At 45.4% G+C, this 23,326-nt stretch overlaps 1 protein-coding gene and 1 long non-coding RNA gene across 3 annotated transcripts; one reads left to right on the top strand and one right to left on the bottom strand.

Moving 5' to 3' along the window:
- Window positions 1-730: 730 nt before the first annotated feature.
- LOC146204233 (uncharacterized) lies at window positions 731-21,829 on the bottom strand. Of its 2 annotated transcripts, none has more exons than XR_014703958.1 (3): window positions 21,707-21,829; window positions 3,599-3,738; window positions 731-993 (listed from the first exon to the last, which is right to left on the bottom strand). It is a non-coding gene; the product is annotated as an uncharacterized LOC146204233 (long non-coding RNA). The 2 variants fall into 2 exon arrangements; XR_014703957.1 differs by having other exon boundaries at window positions 731-996.
- LOC146204234 (alpha-(1,3)-fucosyltransferase C-like) lies at window positions 20,446-22,973 on the top strand. Its single transcript, XM_084589166.1, has 2 exons — window positions 20,446-20,576; window positions 20,844-22,973. The coding sequence occupies exon 2, from the start codon at window positions 20,879-20,881 to the stop codon at window positions 22,145-22,147; it is 1,269 nt and encodes a 422-aa protein (XP_084445292.1). The 5' UTR covers window positions 20,446-20,576; window positions 20,844-20,878; the 3' UTR covers window positions 22,148-22,973.
- Window positions 22,974-23,326: the final 353 nt, after the last annotated feature.

A 23,326-nucleotide genomic window follows, 5' to 3' on the forward strand; every position in this document is an offset into this window, starting at 1 on the left:
CTAAGGCTTATAATCTCGATTGCCTGAGATTCTTTAGCGTGTACTGCCCTCGCACAGTAAGCGGGCGCCTTGCGGTCCGCTTCCATCGAAACACGGCCGTAGTGGCTGAGATGCAACGCGGGCCGCATGGTTCCGTGGAACGCGCTAACCCTTAAGCCAACGTGATGGGGATTTTTTTTTTTTCCTTAGTGTTGTCCACTGCCTGCGGAGTAATAGTAAGCCTAAACTGTTTCTATGTGCTCTTGAGGTTACTTTGGCTAGTAAATTACCACTGTTGCTACTTTTCTATTTTCAGGATGCATCATATCCTTAACCGCAGTGATCAGGATTAAAAAAAGATATCAGTCTTCGATAATGCCACGCAAAATGAAATTAGATGTCAAGCTCTCACATGGCTTCCGGTGCAAGTTGATAGGCTTCAAATCAAAACTGCCTCGAAGTCTGAGGTTAATTCTGATGCCAAGTATATCCTTTATGGTGGAGCGTGATGCGCACATCAACAATTCTTCAGGAACATGTTGGGTCAACAAATATTCATTACGAAATGAGCAGAAAGTCATGACTCAAGAGTTCGATGACAATTCTTGCATTGCAAAGTCATCAGAAACGCTATGCCTCTGTTGCTAACGAAGATTATAAGGGTTGGTTTGGTAAACGTACTCATCAAAAAATGTAATTAAAAAACAATAAAAAGTCTACTGAGCGTGATGAGAAAACTAAATGACATTTATTTACAAATTGAATATTGGAAGGGGTGTGTGCAAGACACCTCCACAGAATCAGGACCTTCCACGCACAAAGTTGCGAAACAAGTCGTTGGTGCCGATTGTAAAGTACAAGGTTGGTTCCCGGTCGTCGACCTCGAGGCTGTAAGCGGCCATCATCTCGGGCGTACGCCAACCCGATTGCCGCTTGAGCATAAAAAGTTGCAGCAGCATCCACAGCTTTGCTGTAGACATATTCAGGAAACGGCGCACGTGCTATGGTTCTGGACTGCTGAAAAAGAAATTACACACAGTCATGTGCAGGTATGATGCAAGAGGTGTTTGAATGCTGGGCATCTCACCTGATTATCGCTACAAAAGGAACTAAAAAACGAAAATCTACATCTCTTGACTAGTTTTCATTCACCAATAGGATAAGCCGACAGGTACGTGGCCAGCCACTCATTCATGACTGCGCAATGCGCGTCTTGAAGAACCGCGCTAATGTTTTACGAACAACAAAAAATAATGAGGGCACAACACAAATCCCAATTCTTGCACTCCTTGCACGTCTTCAGCCTTAATGGCAGTATCTCGATCGGCGTCGAAGTACCAGGGCCTGTCATGCACAAAGTGTAAAAACAGGTCCTCGACACCGTGTGCAAAGTACGATATCAGCGCCCCGTCGCTGACCCGGCATGTTTAGGTGGCCATAAGTTTGCGCATTTGCGAACTCAATGAGCACTTGTGTACTGTTACGTTTGGGGGTCGCGCGCCCCTCGGTAGCGTTGGCCTGGCGGCTCCGTGGACGGCGGACGGCATCAAAGGTGCCAGCAAAGACGAGGCGTCTTTTAACGAAACAACCTTTACTGTAACATCAGGAAGAAACGGGCAGTGAAGCTGACCCGGAGAGATTACAGACACTCTCACACAGCCGGTGTCTAGCGTCGTAACAACGGCGCGTCAAAGTAGTCTCTAACTCAGCGGAGTCGGCCGCTGCTTTTTATAGTTTTTCCAGTTCACAGGGAAAGGGTAAACCCTCACAGGAAAGGGAGAGCCAAACATGTTGGTTCACGACGAATGACTCAATCGCAGGTGTTCCGACCTCATCTCCTCCACCTCCTGCAGACAGGAGAGGGCGACGCACTTTCCCTCGATCTCCAGGCTTGGCCAGCTTTTGCACACACACGCACGCAAACACATTTGGCGCGTGGCAGGAACACGCTAAGACTTGTCGGCGGGAGGAAGCGTTGCGCGGCCGATGAACGGCGTCGAAATGGCCGATCCGCTCGCGGTTCTGCCTGTTGCTATGCGGTGGCCGCGTCAGCTGTCCCACTTCTCGGTGGAGAAACGTAACAGTACGAATGCCTGCCGCAGTCCTCACTGCAAGTTCAGGTTTGCCGTCGACATTTTCACGAAATAACGCACGAGCCATGCTTAAGCAGTGGAAAGACTGAAATTATTCACGAACTTTCAAGTACATGCATGATGCAAATGTTTTGTCACAAAAAGAAAAGGGGGGGGGGGGGGGGGCTTTAACTCTCCCTTTAAGATTTTAACTCGATAGCGCTACGCCTCTAGTCTGTGGCTTATTGCAGATCCTCGTCTGCGTATGTACACATTGCTACTATCTTAATCTTCAACTTGGCCCCTAATTTTTTTTATTTTTTGTTTCTGTTATCGCACGCCCACGCATTAGCACACACTCCTAAGTTAGCCTAGTATAGAAAGACCACCCTAAATAGATACAAATTCCCACTTTAATTAAAAGTCATACGAACGTGCATGCGTGGTCTAGGAGTAGCGTGATGACCCAGGGGTCCCAGTGGGTTGGAATTCCATGTCACCCTCCAATCTCAAAGGATAAGCCCGAGTTGGCCATGTAACGTAGTCTTGTGGCGTCACACAATCCGTCAACCAGTCAGTGAGCGGCCATTTCGCCTGTCAACTACCATATACAGGAAACATGCTCGTGATTGCTGTTCATAATGTCGATGCTGACGACGCCAAATATTCTGCAGAATGGGGCCTTTAACGCTATCGCTTTAAAATACAGTACACTTCCTATTTTGAGTTCTCCACCCACCGATGGATTCACTCTGCTAGGTACGTAATCAGCCTCTCATCCTCGGCTGCGCTCGGTACGCCCTCTGCCATGGTGACAATGACATGACTGGCGTCGCATAAGTACCACTGCCTTCTACGCACAAAGTCGCGAAATTCCTCTTCAGCGCCGGGTACGATGCAAGAGGTCAGATTCTTGTCGCCGACCACGGGTCCGCAGAGAGCCATCATCTTATGCACCTATCAATCCAAAGACCGCTTGCGTGCGAGCGTCTGCCAAAGCATCGACTGTGAATCAGATCTGCTATCGACATGCTCATGAAAGGGCGCAATATCTGCGTTTCTGCAATAGAAAAGGGGCGTTTTTCAAACTATACACCCCGCACTGCTTATTTCGTGACCTTGATGTGCGACGCGTCATTCACCGCCAGGGTTTCGAATCCATCTACAATAACAGGCGCCCTTTTCCTCCCCTTTTCGAGTCTTCGGTCCTGTACAAGAGTCCTTACTCTCATTAGGGGCAGCACTCTCGGGCTACTTATTTTTCACGGAGGCTGTACATACGTGACCACGTGGTTTTCAATGCAGGGAATCTCGCCTGATGGTCTAAACGCAAGCTAGAGTTCTTATCTATAGGTCTCTATCATCCGCTTGGATTCGCTCGCATCCGCTAACCAGACTCAACCACGGCTGCGCTTAACGAGTCATCAGTCACGGCCACTGTGAACCTAATGGAGTGAAATAGGTATCAGGGCCTTAATTCCGCACATAAAGTGCTGTTTACAAGTCCTGGGAGTCATGTGAGAAGCATGAGGCGAGCTCCTACTCACCGGAAATGGACCTGTTGGATGCCCCCTGCTTGGGCACTTGTCAGCCAGGTGAACGCTCTTGTACGAGCTTCTGCCACTTCACCGACTGCAAACTGTGCACTGCCGCAGACGTAGTCAGCGAAAGGTACATTAACCCAGTTCTGCAATGAAAATGAGGAAAGTTTGTACACACACATTTAGATGGATGACGGAACGGTTGTTTCAGTACGGTGCATTTCATTCGATGGCGCAGCCCAGCGAACAGCACTCGAACCAAACAGCCGTTGTTGCTGTTGTACTTTAGGAGAATTGAAGAAAGCTTCTACCTCTTTTCCTCACATGCCAATGCCACGTAACACCTCTATGCTAAATGAATAAAATAGCATCGGCGATTTAATCAGGAGGGAAGAAAAAGAAGGCAAAAAGATGGGACGTTTAGCCGATCAAAATATTTTCACGAGTTTTAAAGCATGTGAATTTTGAACTGTGCGAACTTTGGTGGTAACTGCGAGAAATAGCTGTAAAGTAATCTTTTGATTCTTTAAAGGAGTATGATAGGCTAATTTGACCAAAAATCGTTTTTTTTTTTTTTTTTTTTTTTTTTTATGAGCGCGTAGGAGTGCTCTAAGCCATCTGAAAAGAGGACCGAGAGCCTCGGCCCCCTGGAATTTAAATATGGCAGGCGCCAGCCTCATTTAGAATAGTTTTTTTTTCGGTGCATTTCTCTATGTGTGCATTTTAGAAAATTATTGAATCGTTGTAAAAATGTATTCAGTTTTTAGCATTTTTTGACTTCAGAGGCAAATTTTCCCCATTTGTTTCCTTTTGTATCGTAGCCTGGTGTTGTTGGTTTTAGTTTCGAATTGTTTTGCCAACCGTTTCACCCCTTTTAAAAGTGATTCCTCCACGTTGATATGCTTAATCTTTCACGTGAAATAATCCCAAGACTTGGAGCTATATTGGGCGTATCTTGAATTTCAGCCTCAAATATAAATTCTGCCAGCCCAAGACAAAGCAAAGTTTTCTGCGGCAGCTAAGCAGGCTAAAAAACGAGCGGCACCCCTTGTCGGTACTTTGCAGCATAGCCGAAATCATCCAAGAGAAGTAAAAAGGAAACCAAGGAAGCAAAACCGTACCTGAGAAAGCGGGCGCAATAAAGAAGGCTGTAAAAATTCCGTAGGTGCATGGATATGCCGCATGAAGATCGGAAAGAGGCATGATGTCTGAATAGCGAGACAAAAAAAAAAAAAATGTGGGCTCGAGTCAACACGCGAAAGAAGAAATCACGATACCACCCCGTGCATAAAGAAAGGTACGGCGACTTCATTCAAGAACTGGTGTGGAAATCAACACATGGGGCTACGAGAGGTTCCCGGGACGATAGGATAAGAAAGCATCATCACATTCAGGCATCCCTAGAAGCAATCTACCCTTGCGTTGTAAAGAATGCCAAGTAGACAAAACTTCCAATAAGGAATTCAGTTGATTGAGTTCCTTTGCCCACGCATGTTTGTTCTTTCCCTCCTGTCTGTGTCGTCGTTCCACAATTTCTTCTCCAACTACCCTGAACTAAGAAGATTACATGCCGTTAATGCCACAAGTATTATTATTGAGCGTAGAAAAATTTGAATAATAGCATACAGAGTAATTGATGAGAAAGCTGAAACCAAGAAGAAATATACACGCCATCATGCCTCTATACGCTCTAGCTTGCTGGTCTTTCGTAATGGTGTTCGCAAACCCCGAGACGTAAGAGCGAATTATCGAATAATCATCAGTTGTTCCTGTAGAATTTCTGTCTAAAATGAACGCATTTTAAAAAGCGAAATTCCAAAAGCCAAAATTTTCGCGATAACGTTTTGTGCAACAGAGGGTAAAACAATTCCCAGATGCGCGGTGCGCACGCGCTACTGTTTAAACGCTGCTGAACGAGATCGGAGTCAGACTATGTTGGCGCGTTTGAAACGAGCGCTTGCTCTCAGTGCTAGATGTAGCTTCATCGCAAGAAGGTCTTAGACTAACTCCACAAAGTCATCTGCGACGGAAGGAATTCGGGCACGGTGTCGTTCATTCGCGGCGGAATAACGGGAAGGAATCTCATTACTTGCTTCTTTCTTTTGAGACAATATTATCTAGGTCGTTAGCGCTGTTTCCCCGAAAAGAACCGACATGCGAGCGTGGTTTGAGAGGAAGTCGGCGCCATGGCATTGCGCACTTCCTACTTCTGCGCACCGTGTTCGTCGGACTGTTCGCTGTCGACTCAGAGAGCGAGCGCTTACGCTCTGCCTTCGGTAACGCGACCATTTCCGCCTTGTATCGCCTCTAGGTGTGGCTCTTTAGTGATGGCCTCCTTATGAGCACCCCGTCAGACGGCGGGGAACGGTTAGGTGAAAAGAAGCGTGAGCATTTATACACTTTCGAGATCAAGAATAACATCGTGTACGATGCAAGCTCCACGTACATTTATTTTCGCATTTAACTTGCGTGCGCTCGAGAAGAACAAGTGTAAAGCTGCTCTTCTGCATCCATCCCTCTAGCGTTCACGAAACTAGTTATCTGCTGGTGTCGCAAATATAAATAGGAAGGCATGTAGTTCATTTCTGATATTCAATAGCGGGCGCGTGCCCACAGTAACTGCGTCGCCTTCGCCCATTCTGATTGGAGCAATCTGGAAATATGATATAGTTTCGCTAAGCGGCGCTGATCTCAATTTTAGTTCGAGTGTTGTCGGGCATGCGATAGTGCTGCCGTGCGGCAAGTTGCAAACTGCATGCACGGGTAAGGTACGAGTGAAAACTGAAGAGCGAGGAGGTAATTCCGAGTAATCTGGGTAGACTGATGGGCGGTCGCAGGCAAAACTATAATGAACACATCAAAACCACTATACGTGTAATAAGAAAAAAACGTTAAAGTATTTTTTTTTTTGCTCGCACATAGAGCGGTAACTTTAGGGAAAAGTGTGAAGGGAATGGCGAAAGTCATTAAAATCGACCGCGTGCTCTTCCCCTCTTGCCTGCCGTGCATACATTTCAAGTGTTCCGTCGCAAAAAAGCATGCAGCGTTTGTCCGCCTTCCTCCGAGCACACGTGATCAGAATCATTTACGGGCGCTTTGCATCAAGTTTACCTAATCTGCCGTGCAGATCACATTTAAAATCTGCGTCTAATTACGTAAAAGTTCGTTCCACGTAGCCCAGAGTCTCAATGTCACTCCGCCCAAATTTTGATCTAGCTTTGTGTTCCTCCTGGTGGTGTCATGCACATGGTTGCGTCGCTATATGGTGGCAGAACTTCTGCTGAAAGATACAAAATGCATGCGCCAAAGCTGACAAGAACGACGCCGCACATTTTTTTTTCCCCTGGATAAATCACATAAATTCACATATGAAACACTGACCGCAGGTTCTTCCGTTCTTCCAGTGGCTGTAATAACATCTAAAGGGCCCACTTGAATGCACAAGTGCGCAACAAAATAACAAGGTGCAACAATTTTTATCGCGTGTTTATCTGATATTAACACCATGTTCTGTTTAAGACAAATGCAAAGGAATAATTACCAACTCGAAAACTAAGCGATGCCCTCAGTATGTATCAAAAGACACAGTATTCTTACAAACAACAGCAGGCGCGCAGTATTCTGGATGCATGTGATGCTTCACGGGCACTTGCTACAAGGCGGCAAGTAGGCTTGGAAAAAGCGTTTGACCGTGTCTCTCAAAATATTTTTCTTTTCTTCTTTTTGTTGTTAACGCATGTTAGCATTTGAAGCAATGCGTGAAACAATGAGTGAAAATAGCTAACAGTAGTTACACAAAATACACTATTGTAAAAAAAAAATTGTTGCAAACCAAATTCGGGACGAATGCACGGTGCGACTGCCAGGTGAGGCAATGGTTCCCTCTTTCATCATTGCCGTTTTGCACCAAGATTACAGGATTTCACTTGCATAGAGAAAAGATACTGGCTTACACTGATGACGTTGCTCTTTTCTGCTCTAAGTACTAAAGTATTCTGGAAGTTGTTAGAAACTTGAAAGCTTTCGGCGAATATAATAAATCCAAGTGCGGTCAACTGGGGAAAGTGTTCGGGATTTTGGCTTCTGAACCCACGTGTCTTCGCCAGCTATTGCAGACAACTCCACCTAAGTACTTAGGAGCCCCTCTTAAATTTTACTCCGACAATGAGCCTTATTGGCGAGCAATGCGGCATAATTAAGAGTAAAGCAGGATTTGATGGAATCAACTTCTCAATGTTTGGACGTGTCACAGTTTGTTACCTTTTCTTGGTCAGCAAGCTGTGGTACGTGTTGCAAGTGCTACACTGTTCCGGTATACGAAAGTTGCATAGGGTGTTTGCAGTGTTTTGGGGGCTCCTTTTCAGAATGGACAGGTCAAACCAACATGTTTCGATGCATACGTACGCGCTGAAGGTCTTGGTTTATACCACTTGTTTGTATCGCGGTTAATTACCCGCTTTATTTTCTTTGGGCATGCTGTGGGCCCCTTACGTGCCGTTATTTTGAGACTCGACAATTTTCCCCGATTTTGTCTTTATGTCACTTTACGTCACTACCCGGGGCCGTGGGTATATGAAAGAAATAGTACAATCATGATATTTTCTTTATGCATAGTTTTATTCTGATTACCTTAGTCATCTGACACGAAAAACATTTATCAGAGATATATGTTACTCACTGTTCCCTCCATAATTGTAAGGGACCATGTACACAGTGCAAACACAGGTCAAAATGTTCAAAAACGAGTTAAAAAAAAACAAAAAAAACATGCATTACTCCCGCAGCCAAAACATTATTTCTCTGACAACATAGCGAGACTTTGTAGCTTAAAGCATGGTTCAAAGAGAAAGGAGTTTTTTCGCGTTGTGGAGTTAATTTTTTTCCGTGCAAAACAATGAAGCCATTGGGCATGTTTTCTTGGGCTTTTGGGATGCGGGCTTTTTTTTTTTCGTTATTTTTTTTTCGCTGGGACATCCTTCAATGAGCTCTCAAAGATTTTCGTCTTGACCCCCGATGGCCTGAAGCACCTGCCAACTGAAAATGAGGACGGTATTTCATATGAGCCTGTATTGGCGTTAGGCCTGCGTAGTATATGGAGAATAAGGATGGCGGTGCGGCATGCAGGTCTTGGCGCACGGCTAGTCAGAATACTTTAAAGAACACATTTTGATATATATTGGAGCAATCAAACTCGTGAAGCCGTCACCTGACTGGCTTTCAAGCACTGAACTTTTAAAAGCAATAAAAGAAATTTAGCCATGTCACGTCAATCGATTACTGCTGAGGGTTCTTGTTTAAATATTGTATATTTTGAGTGTAATAATCGAAAAAAAGAATTGCGTTCGACGGGTTGCGGGATGCGACCTGGTTAAATCGGGCCTGAAGCCTGTCAGGGTTAGTATACTTCCATGCAATATAGAAACGAGCCAGATGGCATTCGATATCTACCGATATCTAAAGCAGGATGAAGTACAATAAGACATAATAATGGGGTTTGAGCCTCCACGGCCTATGAAGGACAAGAATGCACATCAATCACTCGGATGCAAATGTTGGCTCTACGCATGAAAATATCGCTGACAGCGTGACATACGCGCAATATGTTCTCAGAGCTTAACCCGAGCCGCCCGTATGGCTGACTCTGATAAATTGGCTGTATTGAAGAAGCTTTAATCTTGTGTACAAACGGATGTTTAGCACGTCCCTGTATTTGTTAGCTGTACTGCATTTATGATAACTCAGGCAATACAGAAAAAAAAATACTACGTGGCGCAATGGTCTAACGTAGTGGCCATCGAAGCAGACACCTTTTATTCGCCCTGGATTCGACACCGACCGGTGACGAGTTTTTTTTTTTTTTTTTTTCCCTTTTTGGATGGTTGCTCGAAAGAGGCTGCACAGCCACCATGGCGAAATCGAAGAATGCGGGTAGTAAGGCTTCTACATTAAAAAGCAACCCATTGGTTTTCTGATGCAGTCTCTATTACTTGTGAGCGCAGACAAACTTCAGAAGAATAATAGTAAACTGTTTCGGAAGCTCAGACAATTTCTATCTGCGTGTTATTTTCACAGCTACATCACAATTATGTATTTTCAAAAACGCAGCCCATAGATTTTCTATGGAACGTTTAAGGACTCGCTGCGAGCGCAGGAAAAACGTTAAAAGCAATTTTTCTTTTTTTGCTGTTCATTGGAATCTCAAACCTTTCCCACCAACTTTTGCGTGCACAACTATGTCTTGCAAAGTTCCAGTTACCTTAAGATTGAAGAAAGGCCTCGATTCGAGAGCAAAGCTTTGATATAATAAGCTTTTTTCTTTCTTTTTTTTTTCATGCGCCCAAACACTAACTGTACGCGGCCACAATATTTGTTAATGCGAAATCACTCTTCCAGCCATGCCTCTTCTCACCTTGTGCGTGATCGGCCGTTGGTCGCCGGAGCCGCTGCCATAGCAACTGTGAAAGCCGTTGCCGAGCTAGAGAAGCGACCATTTCTCTTCTCTTGCGCGCAATTTTCTCTTACGGTATCGGACGACATCCTACCGTGAGAGGCAGAAGATGGTACAGGCTGAGAGGCTGGAGGCTGACTGTATTCAAAGGCATGTTAAACGCGCTGTTCAACCGAGTCTTCGTACGACTTTTCACTAACATTGGTTTAACAACGCTTAAACATACCTAGCTTCCCACTGAATAAATGGGCGCATCATAGCAATAGTTGCTTATGCGCCATAAAACTCCCTACAACTAACTGAAAAAATTATACAACCTCGAAGGTACTGATATATTAGATATATGCGCAATATAGAAACGAGATGGGCAACCTTTTTCCAGTAAGCAAATGGGCACCAGGGATATTCACTGGTGAAGTAGCGAACATGCATCAGCACGCATGAGCACGCAAGAGCACACAAGCGCGCACCTATGCACACTGACACACTGGGTGCATTCGATTATCAGTCCCGGACTGTCCGGGACTATTTGCAGACAGCTTTCCGGCGTTCGGTTTTCCTCGGGCAGCCTAGAAGCTCCGCCTACCAGTAAAGCTCCTGAGCCGGCGGCCATATTGAGAGACTCCGAGAGCATTCCGAGAGATAGCATGCCCGCTTCTCCTTTCATCCTTTCAGAAAGCGTGCGTGCGTGCTGCTGTATGCTTTGCTCGCAGGACGGCTAGGCGCTCCCCATCCTCCAGCTCGAAGCCCCGCTCCTCCGACGACCAAGCGCCTCCTTGCATCCTTCCCACGCGTTGAACTTAACTGCTTGTAGCCAACCTCTCATTCCCTCCAGTAAGACAAAAACAAACAAACAAAAAAAAAAGAACACCCATAGGGCGCGCAGGAGTGACTTAGACCATACGTCACTTTTGTGTCACGTGATTGCGCACTCAGGATCTGCAAATACATCCTCCCCATTCTGAGTACTTTTCGTGTTCCTGCAGACGATATCGTGCTCTGAATAACGACACAAGCTTCAGCTTTGCACCTTCATTTTCTTGTCTTAAATTTTCCTACACACAGAAGCGTCCAGAGCTCCGAGCACTGATTGATTGTTTGTTCGTGCTGAGCAGACTTTCACCTGTTTCGCGATCTTTTCAGCGCGCCGGTCTGAAAGCGTCGCAAGCGAACCGCTTTATCCTGGAGCAGCTAACGCTTGTAAGTGCTTTTGGAAACGCTTTCCTCTGAAGTGAGCTGGGCCCTTGGAAAACCTTTGTGAGCACCAAAGGGAACCCTGCTAAACTGAAGTCTGTAAAATGCTTCACATTCAGGCATGTCACACTCCGTTTGCGAAAAGCACCGATTTATTCGCGCCTCTGTCATCTATCTTTCATATTACACGTACGCAAAAGACAAACGTGCCCACGGCGTCACTGCGAAAGAACTGAGCCATGATGAATGATGGTTGGCATCGTCTGCTAAGAGCGCCTAAGAGCAAGCGATGGGGGCAGCTTGCGAGGTCACGTGAGCATCACGCTGCTTTCTGTCAGAGCGGAAGCCGATACCTGACAGCAAGTATGGAAAATCGAATGTAAGTGCGGACATAAGTAAACGGAGCACGCTTTTCCTCTCAAATTAAAATCACGCCTTCAGCACTGGAGACGAGAAAACAATGTTTGCCCAAGTAAAAGGGCACTGGCGTCTACTACCCGTTGGCACATACTACGACTGCCAGTTTCATTTAAGCAACGCGTGAAAAAATTTAAAAGCAAATAGCGTGCTCAGTTTACATTTGTCCAGAGGGGTACGTACCCACTGTCACAATGACATGCCTTTGCGCAGCGATCGGATGACAACACTCACAAGCAATCTCAAGCACACAAGCAGCTATTCCTTTTCCTTTTCCAAATTCAGCATGACTGAACGCAGTATTTTTCTCCGAAAAGTCCTGTGATAAGTTCTCCGATATGATCGATAGTAGAGTACCGTTTCCGAAAAACCTTCTTGATCCTTTGCTTGGTTGCAGTTTAAGGTTGTCCTGATTCTATTAGCGATTACCTTAGTAAGATTACCTTAACAGGAGCTGTTGGTGGGCTAGTTGGTGAATGTCTACTGTAGTCATGGTGAAATTGCGCAACAAACACAACACAAAGTAAGAGGAACACGTAGCACGGGACGAGCGCAAACTACCAACTATTTATTGAAGGAAAAAAGGGAACAAATTTATACTCTCGGCCACTCAAGCGTTCATAGCTCAATCGCTTTCCACCCCTCCGCCATCAGAATTCATGAAAGACATGGCTCAGCACGTGTGACTAAACATCTTAAAACAAGGTTAACTAAAAATAACTGATAAGAACCTTAGCAAACGCAGTCAGTCAATCGTAGCAAGGCAGAGTCAAGTACTCGATGCAAAAGCAGCCAAAGGAAACAGAGTCAGGTATGTGAAGCAAAGGCAGTCAATCGCTCGTAGCAAAAGCAGAGTCATGTATGCGAAGCAAAAGAAGTAAAAAACAACCAAACAAACAAACAAACAGAAACTTAACAAGAAAGAACAGGGCAAAAGTTAACGAACAACCTGTATCAATAGCAGTCAGTCACTCTTAGCAAAGGCCGTGTCATCTATGCGAAGCAAGGCAGTAAAAATCTAAAACGTTAGACAATGTAAAATAAAACTGATTACTTTATCACCTAAGACAGGTCGTCAAAGCAAGTAACAATCAGTTGACCCTGGGCCTCGCGATTGAAAATCAACTCATACGTGCAGCGTGCGGCCCAAGAGGTCATGTCACACGTGCCTAAATGCTGTTTTCAAAAAGGCTAATTCATTTCTGTACAGGACGACTGACGCGTCACTAACGCAGTTACTATCGTTCTTTATAAAAAACGCTTCCAAAATCTCACGTGCATTGGCACTACTGCCCCTGCCAAGAATCTTTATCTCATGGAGCCGTGGCTGACATTTGCAGGTTCTGCAATGCTCAGACAAATTTGTGCTAATATGTTTATCGCCTAATGAACGTTCATGCTCCCCTGCACGCTCATTTATGCAGCGCCCAGTCTGGCCTATGTAGGCCTTTCCACAAGTCAGTGGTATGGTGTAAACTACACCTGTCGCGCATTTGACAAAGGGCTTCGTATGTTTTTTCGTACAGCCACCTTTCCTTTCTTTCTGCTTTGCGGTGCGTGAGCACAGCTGGCCTAGCTTCTTTGGTGCCGAGAACACCATGGGTACTGAGCAGAGGTGGGCATTTGACCTCAAAAACCTCGACCTCACCTCAAACTCAAAAACTATTTGGCGACCTCACTCAACCTCAACCTCATCAATTGAGGTTGAGGTCCCCCAGGCGACCTCACCTCACTTTTCAGGTGACCATTGGCGACCTCACTCAACCTCACCTCAAACTCAAAATGTGAGGTTGAGGTCGGGTGCTCGACCTCAAAAAAAAATCATTAAATTAAACCGCAACTTAAAGCTAATATACATTTATCGGTAATCCTAGGGTATATAGGCTAGCCAGAATTTTGTCGTTTGAAGGCTGTATTTTACTCCTAATTTTATACAACAATTAATATCCCGGATAAAAGGAGAAAATCTCCGGACACTACATGTCCAACTCTGCACTAAAGTGGCAATCCTCTCCCCCTCCTCGCCTACCCTTTTGTGGTCGGTTTCAATCTAAGGCCTATATGGGTACAACGTTACTACGCATAGGCCAATAATGCAATACAAAGAGTTTAACCCATCTGACCCACGTGAATAAGATTCGTATCAGAAATAAAGCAAGCCAGTTCTTACTATAAACTGAAAAGCCAAATGCTGTTGATAGTGACGACGACAACAATGACGATATGCTCTTTTTCTTTTCTTGCCACATAGCACTAAACAGACAGGGACACAGCGAGACACACGGGACGGGCGCTTTTTTTATCGCCCGTCCAGTATGTCTGGCTGTGTCACTGTCTGTTTAGCGCTATGAGGCAAAAAAACCGACACCAACTCGCCCAAGCTTCCATCCTTGCTCTTTTTCTTAATTCGAAAAAAAAATTGATGATTGGCGAGCTTTCTTTTTTAATACACTGTACATTGTTTTGCGACAGAATACATTAAATTAGGAAAAAAAATAGGAATACATTCGTGCCTCGTTAGTACGGACGCTTTGGTTTCCGACCAAAGCTGTCCATAAAGCGAGTCATGAATAAAAACGAAAAGTATATACTTGAGAAAAAATTTATAATTAATGGCTGCTGTTTTAATTAATTTGGGTATATAAACACAGCCGAGATGTCGATGCTACCCTCTTCTCCATAGATCCGTCGACCCGAAACGTCATGTCTGTTCTTAAACCTTGTCAGCCATCCTCTTGAGTAGCTGAAGTCAGTAACGCCTTGACAGAGCGTAGAATATTTCTCAGTAAACATCCCCGTATTTTACTGAACAAAAATTCCGTAAGTCATCACAAGTAAAACCTATCAGGTTTTAAAATTGGCCACAAAAATTTTCATCAGATTGATTTGTCCGTCTGGAGCAGATGGGCGCACAAAAGAGACACGCTCAGTTCGCTACACCAATTCGTCCGTCTAGACACCAAAATGTCGAGCCGGAAACCATCTCAATACTTTCTAGCTCATAAAAACATGTAGGAGAACGCTTTTCTCTTTTTTTTTCTGCGCCTGAATAAGAGATTTCAAGAGAAACCTGATGTTATCAAGTTAAGAATCCCTTACTATCCTCCTTTCTCCTGCATTGCTTGATTTCACTAGAATTTGAGAGAGAAACAAGGGGCCTCAGCGGAGCGAAATCATTTTTTTTTTTCAATGGGCTTCACTGTATGCAAGCCCCATATCTATTTTTTGTCTCTTCTATCTCGACAAATAGTTAACATGTGCAGGCTTCTTTCCTATATACCACTGCGTCTTATAAGCTGTGCCGTCCGTTTCATCCTCTTGCATGTTTTGCCGCTATATTGGTTATATACGGAACGCTAGCACCTTCATCCCATTGCAGTTTTTCGGGGCCACCTGTGAATCTGTTAGAAGGAACAAGCAGCACAAGACCAAAGAGAGGTTGTTTTGGAGAATACAAGAATATAAATTTACAGGACCGGAATATAAAACGATGACATACAATTCGAAAGGGAGGACTTCGATAAAATGCTCAGATGGTATTGTGCCGGTTTTCCTAATTTGTTCATGTTTTCCTTTTTTTTATCTGTGAGTATCACGTCCTCTAATAATTTCGCTGCACCATTTGCTGTTAAGTTTCCGTGTAATGTACAGCGGGGTCCTTTATCGAATGTAAGGCAGCAGCCGTGACGTTAGCGCCTGGAAACGGGCGTGCACACGACAAACAGTTCTGCTCCGCGCCGTCTGCGCAAAGACAGTTTGCTTCACTTTTTAGTTTGCTGGTTTCTTTGCGGTATCCGACAAAAGCACCGCGGGTCAACGTGAGTTATGTGCTCTGCGCGCTCCTGGGTGTTTCAGCAGGTGGCAAGCATCGGCAAAAACAAGTCAGAGGAAACGGGGGTGGCGGGCGGGGGGCATGAGGAGTTCGTGAAGTAAACAAAAAAAAAATGTCTCCTTCCAAGAAGACCAGAGGGAAGCGTCCTCGGGCTGCGGACATTACGGTGGAATGCCGAAAGCTGGGCAGGGGCTGCAGCATCCGGTCGTCCGAACGGGGGGTAACCAAACACCGAGAGCCGGCGGGCACTCCGCGGCAGTACGCTCGAGCTCCGCGTCAAAAGGGGCGCTCTTCGAAGAAAGCCGCGGCAACAGCAAAAAGCCTGGACCTCACAATTTCGACCTCACTCAACCTCAAACTCACGCGTGAGGTTGAGGTCCAATTTCGTGACCTCACTCAAAAAATTTCGAGCTGTCACCGACCTCACCTCAACCTCACCTCACTCCTCAAAATGACCTCAACCTCACCTCACTCCGTGAGGTTGAGGTCATTTTGAGGTTGAGGTCGACCTCATGAGGTCGAAACCTCATGAGGTTGTCCACCTCTGGTACTGAGTACCTGCCGGCCACTTTCTTCACGTTGTGCGCGACATTGTGCATATAAGGTACCACGACCGGTCTTGTACCATTGTATGGAGCCCTTCTGCGCTCTGTTCCCTTCAGCTTCTGAAGCAGGGTTTCGCTTACTGCCGTCCGGATCGCACAGGGGTAGCCCGCCGCTTCCAATCGATACATTTGGTTCTCGAAGCTTTCACTCATTTTGTGTTCGCATGACTTCATGAGTGCGGACTCAAGACAAAGGGTAGCAATGCCTCTTTAGACCGTCTTGGAGTGTGCCGATTCAAATGGTAGAAGATCCATCGCTACCCTGGGATGGTACATCCAAAAGAGGTGATTATTGGAAAGGGACAGTTGCAAGTCCAAAAACTGTAAGGTGTTTGCTTTGGGGGCGTCATGCGTGAAAGTCAAGCCCTTACCCAGTATTTTAAACTTTTCTAAAATTTTAGTCGTAAACTCAGTAAAATCCCCATCATCCTGCTTTAAGAGAATTAAGAAGTCGTCTACATATCTGTACACTTCTAAAACTTTCATGCCTTCTAATGCAGTCGTCAGGGTGCGGTCAATATAGGCTAAGAAAATATTACACAAAACAGGCGCCACGCAAGATCCAATGCAAATACCTTGCCTTTGTAAGTAAAACTTGTTGTCATATTCTATAAAAGTGCTGTTAAGGTAGAATTCAAGAACAGTGATAAAATTGTCTGCATTCATACCCACAGAGTTTTGAAAGGACACTTCTCCATTTTCTTCTATACAGGTTTTAACAGAAACTAGAAGCTCGTCGTGAGGAACCGAATAAAAAAGGTCCTCCACATCAACAGAAAACATGTACCCAAAGTTTCTATTTTGTTCCAGGTACGCTGTAACTTCCTTCGAATTCTTGGTAGCGAACGGATCGTTTACTCGAAGCTTTTGTAAGTGCTTTTTCAGATACAAGCTTACCTGTTTTTGCCAAGAACCTGTTTCGCTTACGATAGTCCTAAACGGTACATCTACTTTATGCGTCTTTGCTGCGAAAGAAACTTGCAGCGAGTTCCCTTTGCATTTATTAATCTCTTTGGCTAACCGATCTAGACCTAATTCATTGCACATTTTTTGAGCCTTGCTCTTTACTCTAATTACTCCCCTACTAACTTGTTTAAAGTTCTTCCTTATTGCCTGATCGGCCTTGTCACTGAACATACCTTCCGAGACAATTACAAACACTCCATCTTTATCAGCCTGCATCAGCCGAGCACTATTATTTCTAAAAAGGGTCAGCACCTTTCCCGATTCTTGCGTCGTCGTTGTTGCCTTTGCCTTGCACGCGGTCCTCGATAAGCTGTCCACCCCGTCCAAAATGCATCTCTCTTTGTTTTCGTTGTCAGCTTTCTTGGCGATGTTCCAGTTGATAGCCAGCAATTCGTGCCCTAGCAAGGTTGGTTCTTCGCTGTACTTGGGGCCTTTCTCAAGAACACGTACAACACTCTCTGGCACTTGGACGTCTCCCAGCACTGTCACGCTTGCCTTTCCTCGACTGCCTTTCCTTCTTTCCGTCTGCTTCAGTAAGCTTCTAATGGCAATACTCCAAACAACTTCCGTGTTCTGAGCGGCCTTTCTCAGATGAATGCGAAGCATGTGCTCAGCCATCCCTCTAGGGTACTGCGTGAAACACACTACCCTTTCCAATAATCACCTGTGTTGGATGTACCACCCCAGGGTAGCGAAGGATCTTCTACCATTTGAATCGGCACACTCCAAGACGGTCTAAAGAGGCATTGCTACCCTTTGTCTTGAGTCCGCCCTCATGAAGTCATGCGAACACAAAATGAGTGAAAGCTTCGAGAACCAAATGTATCGATTGGAAGCGGCGGGCTACCCCTGTGCGATCCGGACGGCAGTAAGCGAAACCCTGCTTCAGAAGCTGAAGGGAACAGAGCGCAGAAGGGCTCCATACAATGGTACAAGACCGGTCGTGGTACCTTATATGCACAATGTCGCGCACAACGTGAAGAAAGTGGCCGGCAGGTACTCAGTACCCATGGTGTTCTCGGTACCAAAGAAGCTAGGCCAGCTGTGCTCACGCACCGCAAAGCAGAAAGAAAGGAAAGGTGGCTGTACCAAAAAACATACGAAGCCCTTTGTCAAATGCGCGACAGGTGTAGTTTACACCATACCACTGACTTGTGGAAAGGCCTACATAGGCCAGACTGGGCGCTGCATAAATGAGCGTGCAGGGGAGCATGAACGTTCATTAGGCGATAAACATATTAGCACAAATTTGTCTGAGCATTGCAGAACCTGCAAATGTCAGCCACGGCTCCATGAGATAAAGATTCTTGGCAGGGGCAGTAGTGCCAATGCACGTGAGATTTTGGAAGCGTTTTTTATAAAGAACGATAGTAACTGCGTTAGTGACGCGTCAGTCGTCCTGTACAGAAATGAATTAGCCTTTTCGAAAACAGCATTTAGGCACGTGTGACATGACCTCTTGGGCCGCACGCTGCACGTATGAGTTGATTTTCAATCGCGAGGCCCAGGGTCAACTGATTGTTACTTGCTTTGACGACCTGTCTTAGGTGATAAAGTAATCAGTTTTATTTTACATTGTCTAACGTTTTAGATTTTTACTGCCTTGCTTCGCATAGATGACACGGCCTTTGCTAAGAGTGACTGACTGCTATTGATACAGGTTGTTCGTTAACTTTTGCCCTGTTCTTTCTTGTTAAGTTTCTGTTTGTTTGTTTGTTTGGTTGTTTTTTACTTCTTTTGCTTCGCATACATGACTCTGCTTTTGCTACGAGCGATTGACTGCCTTTGCTTCACATACCTGACTCTGTTTCCTTTGGCTGCTTTTGCATCGAGTACTTGACTCTGCCTTGCTACGATTGACTGACTGCGTTTGCTAAGGTTCTTATCAGTTATTTTTAGTTAACCTTGTTTTAAGATGTTTAGTCACACGTGCTGAGCCATGTCTTTCATGAATTCTGATGGCGGAGGGGTGGAAAGCGATTGAGCTATGAACGCTTGAGTGGCCGAGAGTATAAATTTGTTCCCTTTTTTCCTTCAATAAATAGTTGGTAGTTTGCGCTCGTCCCGTGCTACGTGTTCCTCTTACTTTGTGTTGTGTTTGTTGCGCAATTTCACCATGACTACAGTAGACAAGATTACCTTATACGTAACAGACAGTAAGCTGACTGGTCTGTAATTTTTAAGGTCCTTAGCGTCCCCTTTCTTATGAATGAGGATAATGTACTCACCTATGGGGATGAAACGTGGAGGCTAACCAAGAGGGTTCTACTTAAGTTGAGGACAACGCAGAGGGCTATGGAACGAAAAATGGTAGGGGTAACATTAAGAGATAGGAAGCGTGCAGATTGGGTCAGAGAAATAACTCAAGTTACTGACATTCTAGTGGAAATCAAAAAGAAGAAATGGGCATGGGCGGGACACGTAGTGCGAAGAGAGGATAACCGATGGTCGCATAGGGCAACAAACTGGATTCCAGGGGAAGGAAAGCGTAGCGGGAGCTGCAGAAAGTTAAGTGGGCGGATGAGGTTAAGGACTTCGCAGGGGTCAAGTGGATGCAGCTAGCACAGAACCGGGTTAATTGGAGAAATTTGGGAGAGGCCTTCGCCCTGCAGTGGGTATAGTCAGGCTGATGATGATGATAAAGTTCTCAGATATGGCTGACAGAAGTTCAACAGCGGGCCAATGCAGCGCATGCTGAAGGTTTATATATTTTTATTGCATTTATTTGTTGTGTGTTTTTTCTTTTCTATCCAGCAAACAAGCAGGTCAGAAGAGGAGAGCAGAATCATATTGTGACATATATGCCCTGCATCGCTGGACGTTAAAGAAGACAACGATCAGAAACAGTGACACAGAAGACGGCAAAGTGGTAGCAACGTTTAGTGCTAGAAGAAGGATAACGCTGCTGTGATTCTGTGCATTGTGTGCTGCGTCATCCTGGACTAACCTTCGTGCACTAACTTTGCCACGTATCAATATCTTTCATGGCCGTGCTTGACTTTGAATTCATTCGCGCGGGATTGAACGCCTTGAACATTGTGTCCAGTTATTCTCACGCTGACCCGATTTTATAGATCTATTTACAGACCCCCCCCCCCCCCCCCTCCTTTTTCATTTGCACACAATGTATATTTTGGTGCTTATGTTGCACAGACTTTTGACCCCTTTAGCCTCGTAGAGATTAACATGAAATCGCATGTAGGCAGAATTGCGATGCCCAAGGAAAGACGGATTATCAACACCAGGTGCCATGCAGATGCGGTGATGTGGCGAAAATAGTGGCGCTGAATGCCGAGCACTGAAACATTGATAGGCACGTTGTTCTTTTATTTTTTCGTAACGGGCGATAACTATACATATACAAATGATGAGACGGTGCTACCCACGTTATAAAGGAATGCATATGCGCCGCACACCCTCAGTCCATAACATTCTACGTCGCGAGTATGTGTTGTAGCGCAGCGCGGTTCAATGTGACTGCAGAGCTGCACTGCAAATAAACGCAGGAGGGAATAGGCGGAGGTATGTGACCCTTCCAAATTCTTTCTTTCTTGCTCCCAAGCTGCTTTGTGTCACTCTCCCATTTTTTTTTTTTTTTTTTGCCGTCAACGTATTCGCGATTCACAGCTTGATTTTACAACCCTTTCAAGAAATATTTATGCTACGCTCAATTTGAACAGCTAGCTTTTTACTCCCCAGGTATAGCAACCATTATCTGCTTCTCAATGCAGCATGAGGTGATTACATTCCAACAGCATTATGGCACTGACCTTTTGTATTGCATTGCAGGCAGCTCCCTATATCCGCGCAGCAGGTGCCTCATCATGAACTCACGGCGGAGGCGACACCGTCGAGGCAATTCCTACTGGCTTGACATCGCGCCATCAATTGCACTGATGCTGCTAATCGGCATATCTGCTTTGACGCCTCTCTTCATCATGCGTTACGTGAAAGAAGTCGAAGAGATGTCCAAGTTCGTCACCCTCTGGAGACCGTGGTATGAACGTGACCGACCGGGCGCCTACCTCGACGACGAGCTGGACAGCCCTCGTATTCTTCTTTGGTCCGTGCCCAGTCTCGAATGGGAAAAAGATAAGCCGCTGCCGCAGCGCGGTGAGCGCGAACTGCAGTTCTGTCCGGCTCGGGATGACCACAAGACTTGTTTTGCCACCAGAGACAGGGATTACCTGAAGCGGACCGATGCCGTGCTTTTCGACGCCCACAACCTAACCTACTATGATTATCCACCGGTTCGACACCAAAGGCAGGTGTGGGTTATCAGGACTCGAGGTGACCCGCCGCTGAACCCCTCATACGACCTGTTAAGCATGGCTGCGAAGTTCAACTGGACAATGTCTTACCGTGCTGACGCTGACGTGACCGTGCCGTACAGGACTTGGGATCACTTGCCGATGAAGGTATCTCACGAAATACACAAACAGGTCGGTAAGAAACGGAGAATCGCCGTGTGGCTAGTTAGCAAATGCGAGGCCGAACAAGTCTCCGTGGTCGCAACCATTAAGAAGGTCATGAACGACTTCGAATATGCTGATTTTGTTGCACATCACACTGATGCCAGGATAATTGAAGACTGTGGTGGTGAAGCGTGCAAAAACCGCCACGAGTGCTTAAAAATTTTAGCAGAAACTTACTTCTTCCTGTTCGTTGTTGAGAGCTCCCCGTGCTTCGAAAATCCGCACCAGCTAATGTTCGATGCTCTCCAGTACTCCCTCGTACCGGTCTACTTTGGAAGATCCCCCCTTGGGCGCACAGTGCCACCTACCTCTGTTTTTGACGCCACCGCAGGTACTTCATCGAAAAATGCTTTCGATATAGTTCTTAATATTTTCAAATATAAACATCTTTACATGGATCTAATGCAGTGGAAAGAGCAGTACGGAATAGTCGTGCCTAGAAATGACCTATGTGCACTTTGTGATGCCCTCTATGAAAATAGGAGCCACACCACGAACGATGACGTCGTAGAGTGGTGGAGCCGAGGCTCGGAGTGCAAGAAACTGTACCCTTATGGGGAGGTGTATCCCTTTGAATTTGCACACATGGGCGGCATTCGTCCCGGCGGGAATACTTGAAGCGAGTTAACTGTGAATTCCAAAATCGAACTTACATCCTCTGTGGACCCGACATAAATGTACAGCTCCAGAATGCAGTCTTTCTAGAAACGTGACGTTAAGCTGGGCAAGGGGCTAATACGTGGGGCCTGCATGAAGTTCCCGGAGTTCCGGAAGTGCCTATGCTTACTTCTTATTCTTATTACTTTCCGACAACCACTTTTGTGTGCCGCAATAATAAAAAAATATGTTGTCTAATTTAAGAACGTTATTAGCCGCAATATACTGGTGTATGTTCTGGCCATGTCCTTGTATACTGCTGCTTATGAGATTATATAGCTGAAAACGATGACAAGTGCCGAGTTATTCTGATTAAGTACGAGAGAAGACGCAAGTGCCGAAATTCAGGTTACCAGGAGGATCAAAAATTCAATTTGCCAAATTGGCTCACTTAAAAAAAAAGACGAGCAAAAAAAAAAAAGAAACGAACACTATCGACTGTTTATTGCCAAGGAACTCAGCACAGTATAAGCTAACAACATCGGGCGAAGTGACAATCATGGAACCAAAGAAGTCACCTTCAAGCAGACTCATCAATGTTGAAACTGAGAGGCAACTACAACCTGAGCACTAGCTCGCGCGAACAGACCTAACGTTATCGAAAACGCCAAACGCGCATAGAGAACGCATTGTGACAAAAGCAGGACACAAAATAAAGTGTATTTTCACCTGCGCAGCTAATAACAGCGAAGCGAAAGGGTAATTTTGATAACACACTCCAAGAGGCGTGGCACCCGAGCCTGGAAAAGCACTGAAATCTGCGAAGCAAAAACCGAGTGTTTACAAAGATAGGAAAGTTAACACAACCGTTAGGTGTGTGTGTGTGGGAGGGGAAGGGGGGGGGGAGGGGAGGGGGACAATCGAAAGCGTTGCAGAACTTGAAAAAGGGACTAACTGCATAGAAGGGAAAAAAACAACTAGCTATAATTCGCTAAAACCAGAAAAGTGAAGCCGAATCAAAGTAGTGAAAAGCACCAAAGATCAAATCAGATGGGAAAACATCAAGAATTCCAACAAACAGAACTTGGCTAAACGAGCACAAAAATAAATTATACACCAAGAATGCGCCCCTAAAGTCTGCAAAGGCACCTGCAAACGAAATATCGAAAGGTCAGAACAAATTAGAGGGTCTCTTTGATG

Source organism: Amblyomma maculatum, chromosome 1 (genome assembly GCF_055883805.1).
Source record: "Amblyomma maculatum isolate TAMU_Amacu chromosome 1, ASM5588380v1, whole genome shotgun sequence".
NCBI lineage: Eukaryota > Metazoa > Arthropoda > Arachnida > Ixodida > Ixodidae > Amblyomma > Amblyomma maculatum.